Genomic DNA, 12,931 nt, shown 5'->3' with positions numbered 1-12,931 from the left:
CTAGAAGCTCCATCAGAAGGGAGCAATGGAAGCCAGGGCCCCAGGCTGAACTCTGGACCTTGTATCCGACCTCACTGCTCCTGTCTACCGGCAGCCCGCGGCATCCCAGTTCTCGCCATACCCAGTGCGAATGACTCGTTCATTCTCTTCCCAGAAATACCACAGGCTCTGGAAGGTGGGGCTGTCCCTGTCACAGCCCCATGTGTGACTGTTGAATCACTGCCCACAGCCCACATACAGGCTTCTCCACCTTCCACAGTCACCCTTATATACAGAAGTCCGCACATGCTCATTAACACCCACACGTACACCCCTAAGGCAGGCAGGGTCCCAGCAAAGGCTCGTCTGGTTTGGGCACAGGGGCAAATTGGCGTGGCAGGACCCCCAGAAGACCCAGAAGCCTTTGGGAAAGAACGCAGGGTACGGGAGTGGGAGCCAGGCATATCGAGGCCGCTGGCCTAGGTGCCAGGCCCCCAGGGGGCAGTGGGAAAATAGGGTGGCAGCTCAACCAAGTGACCTCGTCGGGCTCCTTGACTGCAAGTAAACGCAGACCCCAGGCCCTAACCCAAATGACACCTCCCAGCCTGGGCACTTGAGTGCGGGAGAGCCTCCATGATGTCTGAAGTTCTGGAAGGCGCAGGGACGCCCCCACAGCGATGACCAGACGTGGGATAAGTGAGGGACTACTCCTGAGCACCCCAAAAGGACTGGCGGAGAGACTTTGCGAAGTTGGCTAAAACTGACCTCACGCTTACAATGCATCAGGGGCTGTTCGAAGGTTTCGCGTGTCTTCACTCAGCGAACAGAGTCTTCAGATGCCCTGCACCAGAGGGGCTGCTGACCTGGGAGCCAGCACCGTCCACGTAACTGCCAGATGCCCTGCCACAGGCAGGACGGGCCCAGGGAGCCTGAGGGGACACACCCGTGAACACATCATCCACTCCTACGTATCCCCAGGCCGAGAACTGCCCACGTGTGCGTGCATGCACACACACACACACCACTATGCATGTCTCTACATTCACATTCAGAAGCCACAGGGAGCATCCTTGGACTCTGCTGTGCTGAGAAATAACCCCAGGAGGCCTTCCCTCCCAGGCTGAGAAGACCACCACCCCTAGCCCACGGGGCTCTGGGTTCCAGCTGACCTCGGAAATACAACCCAGAGGGTCTCATTCCCCTAACGCTGGGAGAGCATGGGGAGGAGACTGGGATCTATGCCCTCTGCCTCACTCTCCTCACTGCCTCTTGACACGCCAACCTCTCTATGCCATTGTGTCTAAGTATTTGGGGGCCGGAAGGGGCCAAGCAAAGCCCGCAGGAGTGAGAGAAGGAAGTAGAGGCTGAAATCCGACCTCCGTCATAACCCCTGAAATTTCATTTTGCTCCATGTCCCTGAACACAACAGTCCTTCACACTATAGCATGAATTAGCCTATTGTGTGGCTTTCTTCAAGGAGGGGCTCAGCATGACAGCCCCAGGCATCCAAAGTGAGATGGTCACGCATGAAGGATGTGAAAGAAGGAGAGGGATGTCTGGAAAAACCTACCTTCTCCAAGAATCGGTACTTTCAACTCACCTTGCCCACCCACCGCTACTCTGAAGGAGCCAGGACCACAGCTCACATCAGTTCTAGAATATACTACAGACATCAGCAGGCAGGCACACTTTACATTTAGCCATTTTTAATGCTCAAAAGCTCTGTACAAAATAAAGTCACAAATGAGTCCTCACAACACCCCTGTGAGGTAGGTAGGCAAGTATTATTCTCCCATTTTACAAATGGGGAAACTGAGGCAGAGAGGTAAAGTGACCAGCCCGTGGTCCCAGCACAGCTGAAAGTCAGGGTCAACTGTGAGAACACAGAGGATCCCTCCCAGTTCAGCCTGATCTGTGACCCCTCATCTAGACTTTGTCTGCAAAGAAATGAAAACTTTTTAATTCATGCAAAAATAAAAACAAAAACAAATCCGAAAAGGTAGTGAACAGACATACAGTAGTTTTGCAGAAGATTTCAGCCAAGATGGCCAAATATTTTCCACTACTAGGTAGATGTGAACAACTCTGGCCTCTCCTCCTGAGACCAGAGACGTGTCCACTGGTTTTCTGCAGATGTGCATGCGTCCAACCAGGGAGGGCTCCCAGGCCGCCACGAGCCAGGCCCAGGGGGGCAGCCTCCACACCGGTCAGCCCCCGGGGCTTCGGCGGACAGTGGTCCCCAGAGGAAGAGCTGCACGACTCACCTCCACAGGGCCGGCCCTTCCAGCAGCCTTCCCACGGTGGGGACAGAGCTGCTCCTGAGGCCTCCCGCTCCTCAACCCTCGGCCCCTCTGCTCCCTCTGGAGGGAAGCTCAGGGGTCCTCAGCCAGGATGGCCTGGAACCCCCCTTAGCCCACTCGCATGCTCCGCTGTTTACTCAGGGCCCCCCAGCGGTCCTCGGGGCTCCTGCTGCAGCGGAGGGGGACCTGGGCCACTGGGGTGGCCAGGGCGGGGAAAGTGCGGTAGGACCAGCTGCAGGGAGCCTGGGCTTCCTCAGCACTGCCCGCCCTGGCTCCCTGGGAACTGGGGCAGGCCTCTTCCATAGGGCTGCACCCATCTTCTAGAAGCTCCTTCCTCCCGAGAGGGACTCCTCCCTTCTAGCTCCTTGGGGACCTCCACAGTCCCGCCAGCCCCAGGGGAGGGGGAGGGGAAGGAAGGAGAGGCAGAGCCTCCGCCAGACCCAGCAGGCCACGCCGTTGCGCTTCTCGGGGTCTCCAGGTTGAAGATGGGGCACGAGAGGCAAGGAAACTGGGTGAAGCTGCCACTGAGGTGACAAATCCACCAGAGCCCTGTCTGTTCCCCAGGGACCGGGGGCCCCAGGGCAGTGCTCAGGCAGCAATAGGGGAGAGGCCAAGCAGGGAGGGCAGCAAGAGAAAGCAAGCGGGAAACCGGCTCCACACCCCAGGCTGTCAGGACCGCTGTGAGGTGGCCGAGGAGGGTGCGCATGGCCACAGCGAGTAGCTCTGCTCGGCTACTTGGGGACCGAGCTCCCTGGAAGCCGTCTGCGGTCTGCAAGGCACGCGCGCCTGTTGTTCACAAGTGTAACCGTGCACTACTCGTCCTATAAAAAGCTCTTTTTAAAACAGGGTCCCAACCCCGCCCCAGTCTCTCCGGGGGCCTGGGTTCCTCGGCACCACTCCCCGTGAAGAGCACCTGGAGCATCCCCAGCCTGCATGGAGCTCCGTAGGAGGAGGCGGGTAGGGGCCGGGGCAGGGGCGGGCAGGGGCAGGGGTGGGGCGGGGAGCCCATCCTACAGGAAGTCCCCAGCGGCGGAGGGCTCGGGCCAGCGGCTCTGCTCCTGCCACCGGCAGCGCAGCCTGGAGAAGGGCTGGTCCTGCCCGCTCTCGAGCTCGGGGAAGCCCAGCTGGTTGAGGATCTCATAGACTCCGGCCTTCGATGCCACCTGGGGGAGACAGCAGAGCTGGGGGCTGTAGTCCCAGGGAAAGAGGCTGTCATCCAGGTCCACCCGCCCCCTCCACATCACCACGCCCTCCTCCCCTCGGCAGGCTCTAGATCACACAGCTGAGCCTGGGGCCCAGCGCTGCCTTCCACCAGCTCAGCAACCTGAGCAAGTTTGCGTTTTCACTACCACGAGCTTCAGCTTCCTCATCATGGGGACAACTGTCTCTACCTCCCAGGACGATGCTGGAGGGCTCCAGAAACACAGAAAGCACCCAGCAGATAGTAAGGAAGAGGAGAGCAGCGCAGAAAGCCAAGTACCCCTGTGCCCACGCAGCCCTGATGTTCCCATTGAGACACTAGGGGTCACGGGCCCAGTGGCTCATGGGCATTACAGCCGGGGCCCCCACGGAGGGCTAGCGAAGGCGGTGTGGGTGTGGGAGCCAGCAAGCAACCCTGTGGCTGTGTGTTCCGGCCGTAGACCAGGCAGGTCTGTCACAGGCCTCCCCTCAGGCGGGCAGGGGGGGGCCTCCTTGGACGTTCTCCATGCAACCCTGTGGCCCAGGGCCTGGGAGACACAACCCATTCAGTGACCAGCCCCCCTCTCTCTCCACAATCCTAGGAGATGGGGAGGATGCAGGCTCCACTCACCAGAGGCAACCTTCACCCCCACCCTCCACGCATCCGCAGGAGGGAGGGACAGAGGGCTCCTGAGGCGGGAGCCCACACTCCTGACTGGAACAGCTCTCTCCTTTCTAGACAACCCCCAACATGCACCACCTAGTTTCAGCTGGTTCAAGCTCCTGCCCAGCCCCTGGTTCTCCCAATGTTCACTCTCCAAGCAGAACCCAAGCAGAAGTGTCCTAGGTTCCCCACGACCTCCATCCCACCCAGGGGTCCAAAGAGGAAGCCAAGTCCAGGCCTGCTCAAGAGGATGGCCCCAATGTGGCCCTGGGTCCCCTGACTCAACACTCATCCTCGAAAGGACCACCCTTAAGGCTGTCTTCAGCTCACACAGGGCCTAGCACACGGCACCAGACGTATCTCATGGCATCCCCACCACGACGTTCTCAGGTGGCAGGGACAGCATTAAGACGATCTCCGCCTTCATGCTGAGGACAGCTAGAGGGAAGGGCCCACCTGTCCAAGGTCACGGCTGGAGGGGGGCAGGGGCCAGGCCACCATGCCGTCCTGCCCCTCGCAGGACACAGGGGAGGAGGGAACACAAGAATGGGCACGAAGCACGCAGGTCACCTCAGCCCTGGGGATGCCCAGAGCAGGGCCGGGCCTAGCACACTGCCCTGTGCCATTCCCCACAACACCCCCCTTCTCACTGATTCATGCCTCCGACTTCCCCCGACGGCCGGCCACGTGCAGACGCCGGGCCGGACACCCAACGCTGAACGAGACACAATCCTGATCCTGGAAGCTTCCCGTAGAGCCAAAGGACAGCTCTGCCCATGGGGGAGCCTGCCGCCGGGCCCGCGGGGGCCGCGTGGGGCGGCCTCTCACCTGCCGCATCCACGAGCTGAAGGGCCTCTGCCAGGAGTCAGCCTTCTCCAGGTGGAGGTAAGCGTTGAAGAGCACCAGGTACACGTAGCGCTCCAGGTACTGCAGGCCCCGCAGCAGCAACCTCCCGGCCTCCGGCTCCGATTTGGCCGCTTTTGCCTGGAGGACGGCAGAGGGTGAGAGTCCAGCGGGGCCTCGCCCCCCACCCCCAGGCACGGACACAGCACACACACAGACACACAGACACACACGGACACACAGCACCAGGGCTGGGACGGGAGGGTTTTGCACAGCGAGGCCCACGGCATGGCCCCGGCTCAGGTTCCACGGGAAGCCAACGGACGGCAAGGCTAAGCCATCGGGGTTCTGACCGTGGACACAGCAGGGCCTCCCCTCCGCCCCCGAGGCCTGGGCTCTGCGGCCTCCAGTGGCTCCCAGGCAGGTGAGTGCGTCTCTGCCTGGGAGGGGGACCCGCATCTTGGCCTCTGACCCCAACTGGTCCTTAACGGACCTCCTTGCCCATTTCTCAAATGGCTCCGGATCAGGGGCAGAAGGGGGTGAATCCAGCCGTCCGGCCCCGGCCCCACCCTCCTCAAGGCTGGAATAGATCCTAGAAAGGCCACCAGGGCTGGGGGCAACGAAAGATACAGAGGCTGAGGAGAGAAAGAGGTGCGTGTACTGGGTCGGGGGGTATTGGTGCTTTTAACAAGCCATCCTGAGCACCTTCTAAGAACGGTACCAGGCCACGTGCCAGGGGGAGAAGGAACCGCCACGCCACGTGACTGGAGATAGGCTTCCCAGAGAGCGTGGGATGTGGCTGGGCCGTGCGGGCCGGCAGGGTTGGGGTGGAGAGAGCCAGCAGCCCATGGGGCGGCACAGAGGTGTGGACGGTGCCCAGCAGGCGGGACCCGGAAGGCGCTGGCCTGACTGGATCGAGGGTGTGAAGGGACAAGAAGGGGAACTGGGCTGGCAGGCAACTGTGGAAGCCCACGCTCTACTCTAGTCCAGCTTCCCAGCCTAGCAGGCGGACGCCGGGGCCCCAGCCCAGACCCATCAGAGCAGAGCCTGAGAGACACGGGCCTACGCGATCCTGAAAAGCTCCCCGGGGACTCTCTGCAGCCAGGGTGGAGCCCCGTGGCTTTAGCTCAGGGGAGTCACTGAAGGTGTAGGGGCAGGAGTGACCTCTGAACAGAAGACTCACAGGAGGCTAATGCTTAGGAGGAAGGGGACTTAAATGGGGTCTTCTTGAGGCTTTCTCAGCGTGGGCATCGGTGGGCACCCCAAGGCACACAGAGTCAGCTTCCCTGTGGCACGGTGTCCTTGCCACCATGCCTGAATTGCTCCTGTGACCCACCACGGACGTGCAGCCCGCCCTGGAGGGGAAGCCCAGGAGAGGGAAGGCCACACCTCACCCCACACCCTCCAGGCGTCCATCCGGACCCACAGCAGCTCTCTGTGCACCAGGAAGAAGACAGAGCCCAGGGGCGTCCCCTCAGGGGCCAGGAACATCCTCGGAGGGCACAGCCAGCCCCAGGCCCCCGGGAACCAGGAAGGGCGGCCTCCCCACAGCTGGGCCGCAGCTGAAAGCCTTCCTGCTCGGCACACCTCAGCCCAGTGGGTCTCCTCTGGAAGGCTCCAGGGTGGGCCCGCGCCCCTGACACGACATGACCCATAGCCCCAAGAACCAGGAGCTGGAGTGGGCCCGTCTGCAGGGCCTGTGGTCCCCCACCTCTCACTTCCGCCTCAGCTAACAGCCTTCCCGGGCTCGAGTGAGTGCTCGGTAGGAAGGAGTTCTGGGGCACTGGGGATGGGGCAGGGGTGGGAGGTGGAGAGAGGATGGGGCCCCGGATGGGCGAGGGGCCCATACCCACTGCCCTGACTCCCTGCGAGACACGGCTCTGGGCTCGGTGCTGCCATCGAAACTCTCAGCTCCCAGGTTTCTGGAGGTAGGATTGCTCAGGTACGTAAGGTACGAGGAAGCGCCTGTAAACCGTGAACGGCCACAGCAAGTCATAGCACAGAAGAGAAAGCTACAACATGGGGGTGATGTGTGCATAGGCCCCGCCTGCAGTGACCCTTGTGGGCGGGGGCAGCGGGAGAGGGCAACGGCAGAGCAGCCGGACCAAGGGATCAAGACAGGGTGAGGGGCAGCCGGACCACGGAGGGCGTCAAAGAGGCAGCGGTATCTGAGGTGGGTTGGGGGGCAGAAAGGTGCCCTAAGAAGGGGAGGAAAGGGGCCAGAGGGTGAGGTGTATCCAAGGTAGATGACACGGAAGAGGGCGCAGAGGGGGAGGCAGTGGGGGGCGACCGGGGCCCAGAAGAGGGTGTGGAAGGCCAGCCAGGCCCTGATCCTACAGACAAAGGGGCCACCGAGGGCTTCTGGCGGAGGTGAGGGTGGAAATGGCCCCAGGGCTGCTGCAGGAGCTGACTGGAGCAGGGGAGAGCAGGGTGCCTCTTGTTTTAAGGATCAACCAACCAGGTGCTCAAAAAAAAAAAAAAATGCAATTCTGTTTAGAAATTAGGCAGTAGACACACACACACAAAAAAACAAACATGATTTTACCTAGAGACAAAGTACGGCCAATACACCACCACTACCACCCCGCTCTCCGGAAGGAGGATCATTCCATGCTGCCCGGCACGGGGCACTCCCCACCCCATCCCTCCCACTGCCTTCCCCGTCTCCATCCCTGGAGCTTCTTGAAGGAGAGAAATTTACCCACAGTTCCACCAGACAAGAACCATTTTAAACTACTTTCAATTAGAGAGTGCTCAGGAAACATCCTTTGGGCAAGAAAAGCCCACGGTTCTGGGGCTGGCCCTCGGGCACAGTCACCTCAGCCCTATCTTCTCCAAGCCCCCGCTCCCACGGGGACAGGGGCCTGCTGCTCCCAGAGACACCAGAGAGGACTGCGTCTGAGCAGTATTCAGGGTGGTGAGGTTGGGTGATTCCTTCTGAGCCCTACTGGCAACGTAGGGTAGAATTATCCCTAAATTCAGACCGCAAGTAAAGGTGACAGCTGACACCCCCCCAGAAGGTTCCATGGGCCCATCTTGCGCGATCACAGTCTGTGATTTGAGACAATGACCCATCTTCCTATCAAGGCCCTGGTTTCCTTAAAATCAGCCTATGTGGGCACTGTCTGGGGAGGAGGATAGGCCAGCCTCCTCCTGTTGATAAAAATAGTGGAGCTGTTTTTAAATGGCCTGGGAGGCCAGGCTGTCATTAGCTGTGGTGAAGCTGGACAAGGCTTCCTCATCCATTGGGACTGAGCCCTAAAATAGAAGAGGCCTAAGAAAGGTGGCCAGGGCGCTGGGCACTTCAGCTCTCTCAGGCCAGTGGTCAGCCAGCACCCACGTGGGCCCGGTGTTGCCAGCGGTGGCCCCCTTGAAGCTCCTCCCTTTGCTGGGCCACGTGGAAGAGACCCACCAAGGCAGGGCTGATGCCCTTCCCCAGGTATGTCCAGGGTCTACCACACACCACATGCCAGGCTGAGCATGTCACATCCAGAGCGGAGTGTTAGATCCTAAAATGTCTCCTAGAGGGACACCCACTTTGCAGATGAGGCTGGGTAAGGCCAAGTAACTGCCCAATGTCAGAGTTCCCAGCTGGGACACAAATTCCAAACGCCCAGCTGTCTGACCACCCTGGGCCCTTTCGCCATCATCAAGCTCAACCACACCCTGCCTCATGTTTGCCTCTATACCTTGACCCCACCATGCCCCCACCCACCCCCTCCCTTCCTCCTGCCTGGAAGGGCCTTCCCCTCCACCAGGCCTGGCCCTGTTCCACTCATCTCTCCAGGCCCAGGCCGAGCCCCTGCTCTCCTGAAGCCTGCTCTGAGTGCTCCAGCCTCCAGCGCCTTCTCGGCCTCCTCTACTCGCCAAGGAATGATCAGTCTGGAAAACAAGCCTGGGGGCAAGCACCAGATTAGAATGAGGTTTACATCTTCCCTGCCCCCCCTGCCCCCCCCCCGAATGTCAGGGTCAGGACACAGACTAGGCATGCAGTAGTCACCCAGCTGGTGGGTGAGCACTGACTCCCCAGGCCCTCTCAGCCAGTCTCATGCTTCCAATGCCATCTGGAATCTAGAGTCCAGACGGGACACTGGGGACCCCACATGCACGCCTCCACCCCCGGGGATCCAAACTCCATGCTGAATGGAGACTCCAAGCACGCTGCCGTGCTTGAGGGCTCCAGGTAGGTTATCGATCCAGCTTCTCCAACTCACAAAATATGTCCCAGGCGAACCTCCTGAGCTCCCCCAAAACCTGCCCGTCCACATGTCTGTGCATCTTAATGTCTATCCTTCTTGCTGCTCAGGCCAAAACCTGGCCTTCCTCCCTAACTTCGCCCTTTCTCGGCCCCACATCCAACCAGTCAGGGCATCCTCCCAGCTGCTGCTCACCTCTTACCACCTCAGGCCAAGCCGCCTCACCTCAGTGACAGCGGCTGACTGGCCTCCCTGGCCCCCCCTACCCCCACTTCTGCGGCCTAGTCCCAACACAGCCCCAGAGTGAGCCTGCTAGAACCTTAAGTGGGCACCTCTGCTCAACCCGCTGCACAGGCCCCCGCTGGCACTCAGAGTAGAAGCCGACGTCTGGGTAATCATCTGTGCGATCCCAGAGCAGGCCCCATCCCACCTGCCCCCGTAACGTCTGACCTCCTCTCCTGCCCCTCAAACATACCAGGAAGCCCCCCCCCCAGGGCCTTTGCACTTGCCATATCCCTCTGTCTGGGTGTTGGCATGGCTCCCCCACTCACCCCCCTCAGGTCTGTGTTCAAACGCTACCTTTTCATCAAGCCTCTTCTTGAGCCAGACCCCATGTAAAACTGCAACCCCCTAGCCCCACAGACGTATCACGACCTGATATAACGTGACTTTGACTTGTGTCTTGTTCCTTGTGTGTCTCCCTCCCTGGAGTGTGGGTTCCATGAGGGCAGGAACTTCCCTGTGCTGTTCATGAGGTATCTCCAGAACTAGCACAGTGCCTGGCACTCAGGAATCCTAAGAGAAATGTCTGCCGAATCGGGGACCAACGAATACTTCTATCTCCCATTTTTATTAAGCCCTGCATCACAGACTGCCCGGGGTTACCTAGATCAACGCTTCTGCTTTCCAGAAGGGGAGACCGAGGTCAAAGAGGTAAACTGACCTGCCAGGGTCGCATGGAGAGCTGGAAGCAGCCCAGGCCATGGGAAAACAGAGCCCAAGGAGAGAAACAAGAAAAAGCGAGGCCAGGCTCAGGGCCTGAGTCAATCCAAGCCAGACGACACCCCCATTACTGGAGTCTGCCTGCTGCCCTTTCCCTGACCCACTCAATAGGAACGAGCATGGAAGGCCTGGTGCCTTCGCTGTCCAGCTGGGCAGGCAGCTGACAGAGCTCAAAGACGGCTAGTCTCTAAGGGGCGAGGTCCCAGAGCACCGACCCCATCATCCTTCTCAAAGCTCAGTGCCACCCACTCCTCGTCAGACACTGGCCCCAAGCAGTGTCAGCCGCTTCCAGGGGCTTTTCTGTGAGTCCCTGCAAACTCCCCTCAGGCCTGTCCTGGGGCCTCGAGCACAAGGAAGCTTTCTCTACCTAGGAAAATGGCCCTTGGCCCATAGACAAGTAATCAGTTTTCCAAAGAAAACATTCTTTTTTTAAGATTTTATTTATTTGAGAGAGAGCATGAGAGCGAGAGAGAGCACGAGCAGGGGGAGGGACAGAGGGAGAAGCAGGCTCCCCACTGAGCAAAGAGCCCCATGTGGGACTCGATCCCAGGACCCTGGGATCATGACCTGAGCCGAAGGCAGATGCTTCACCGACTGAGCCACCCAGGCGCCCCCAAAGAACACATTTTATTCAGGACTTCCAAAGCAGGAATGGACTAAACCCGGCACCACGGGCTTCTCGGTGCACCATTCATTCCATGAACGTCGTTTACCCCTAGGTCAGGCTCTGGGATGTGGTGCCAAGACATGGCCCTCAGGCTCCCACTGCCCTGCACGTAAGCTAGTGAGTTGGCCAGGTGGCCCAACCCCCCTGCCCACCGCACCCTATATACCCCACCCCTACTTCATCTTGTACCCAGGCTGTGCTCACCGCCACCCTTCCAGGCAGGTAGAGAAGCAACGGTGACCCCAAGTGACAGATGGGAAAGGAGAGGCCCAGGCAGGCCAAAGCAATTCGCCCAGGGGAGTGCAGGGAGTTCCCAGCAGAGCCCAGGCTAGAACTCGGGGCTTCCGACCTAGACTCAGGGCATTTTTGGGTGGCTGGAGAAGAGTGTCCTCTCCTGGCGGGCCAACAATGTGGACAAAGAACAAAAAGGTATAAGGAAGGGTAGGAGTCAGTTTTCCTATTTAATCACATGGTGACTTATTCAACCTTCCGCCCATTCGTCTGCTCACGAGACAGACGTCTGTGGAGCCCTACCTGTGCCAGGCAGAGTCTGGGGGTCAGGGGGTAAGAGACAAGCCATGGCCCAGCAGAAGAGAGACGAGCAGCAGAGAGCGGCGCCCCTGGTGACAACCACAAGGCTAACAATGGCAGCAGTGAGCACAAAGGCAGGGTCTCCTTGATGGGGACCCCCTGAAAGCTCCAAGCCTGATGGTGCACATGTAGGAACAAGCCTGGCTCACGGCAGGTGCTCAGGGCATGTTTGCTGTCGGATAAAGCAGGAAGTCCCCCTGGAGGGTGGAGATTGTTCCTGCTCAGCCACACCATGGGAAGGACGGGAAAGCAGAGAGGTCTCAGCTCTGAGAACATGTGCCCTACACACACACGCACACAACATGCATGCACACGCGCGCACACGCACACACACGCACTTCGAGCAGCCGCTCGTCCACCCACTGGCTCTATTTTGGGCTGGGTGTGAAAGAGCCCTGGGAAGCAACCCTTTCCTTCCATCATAGTTTATGTGACAGCTCAGTTCCAGGGCTGCGCTAATTGCACGGTCCAGGCCCTGGAGACACATTACCTATTGGAATGAGGTCTCCAGGGAACAACTTTGGCCAAGCCAGAGTCGTGGAGAGACTGAGAGGGACCCCACCTGGGGCTCAGAGCCAGAGCTGTCTCACTCTGTATTTTTCTGAATACCCTTTGTCTTAGGGGGCACCAAGCTGAACCTCTGCCCTTTTGGCAACTCTGCACCAACCCAGGGCAGCACGTACAGGAGGCCCTGGTGGCTTCCTCACTGGCCCCTTCCTTTCCACCCCCCACAACAAAACTGCCCCAAGTGTCATGGCCATCGGGGAGGAAAGGAACACAGGCCGAGGAGTTGGGAGATAGGTTCTGGTCCTGCCTCAAGCTGATCACGGTGTCATTAGGCCTCACTGTCTTCCTCAGTAAATTGGTCTAGTAAAACCTACCGTCACCTCCTTACCAGCTACTCTGAGGACCAAAGGAGACAAAAGAGTAAGTTCTTAGAAAACAAAAAGCACTGCTCAAAGTTAGAGATCTACAGACGAAATCTCAATTCGAGACCAAAAGACATCTTATTATATCTCTCTGTGTGGCTACTTTTATCTCAGTTTTTCTTCAAACTCTTTCTGAAGGAACAGACAGGAGACACATTAGACTGTTTTAAACACAGAACACTAAGAATTAACGTCACCAGCCAAGGCTAAGGAAAAGGCCCCTGGCATTAATGATTCTAGCAGGACTTCCTCCAGGAGCCCTGACCTTGGTTTCTGTCACAAATATTTCTCCCTTTCCAGGCCCAGCAGGAAACAACTAATTCACCAGATGGTGTCCCCACCGTGGGCTGGTGGTCATCCCAGATTCTCCTAAGCCTAGGGCCCAGCTTTGTCACCTCTATCACAACCTCACGGAGTGGCTTAGTTCAAAGAGCTTTCTCTTTCTTTTTTCCTTTTGAGGTGGTTTTTAAAATGCCCCAGCATTCTGGCCCCCTCACACACATAGCGTTGGTCAGGTCCCAGCCCAGGCTCACTGACGCTCTAGAGAGTGGAGGACACATCGCTGGCCTGCAACCTGCAGA

General features: G+C 59.0%; 1 protein-coding gene across 8 annotated transcripts in view; it reads right to left on the bottom strand.

Annotated features, from left to right (window-relative positions):
• Positions 1–2,500: 2,500 nt before the first annotated feature.
• LOC118019098 (paladin) overlaps positions 2,501–12,931 on the bottom strand; it is an 88,295-nt gene continuing 77,864 nt past the window's right edge. For all 8 annotated transcript variants that reach the window (XM_035017974.1, XM_035018012.1, XM_035017996.1 and 5 more), the window contains 2 exons: positions 4,951–5,106; positions 2,501–3,442 (listed from right to left, as the gene is read on the bottom strand). In XM_035017974.1, coding sequence (XP_034873865.1) covers positions 3,290–3,442; positions 4,951–5,106 — 309 coding nt within the window. In that variant the 3' untranslated portion in view covers positions 2,501–3,289. The remainder of the gene's footprint in view (positions 3,443–4,950; positions 5,107–12,931) is intronic.

The sequence above is a fragment of the Mirounga leonina genome, unplaced genomic scaffold, assembly GCF_011800145.1.
Source record: "Mirounga leonina isolate KUSES-001 unplaced genomic scaffold, KU_Mleo_1.0 Mir_107, whole genome shotgun sequence".
In the NCBI taxonomy this organism is placed as follows: domain Eukaryota; kingdom Metazoa; phylum Chordata; class Mammalia; order Carnivora; family Phocidae; genus Mirounga; species Mirounga leonina.
The sequence above is the reverse complement of the archived record's forward strand: the minus strand, read 5'-3'. Positions and strand labels throughout refer to the sequence as shown.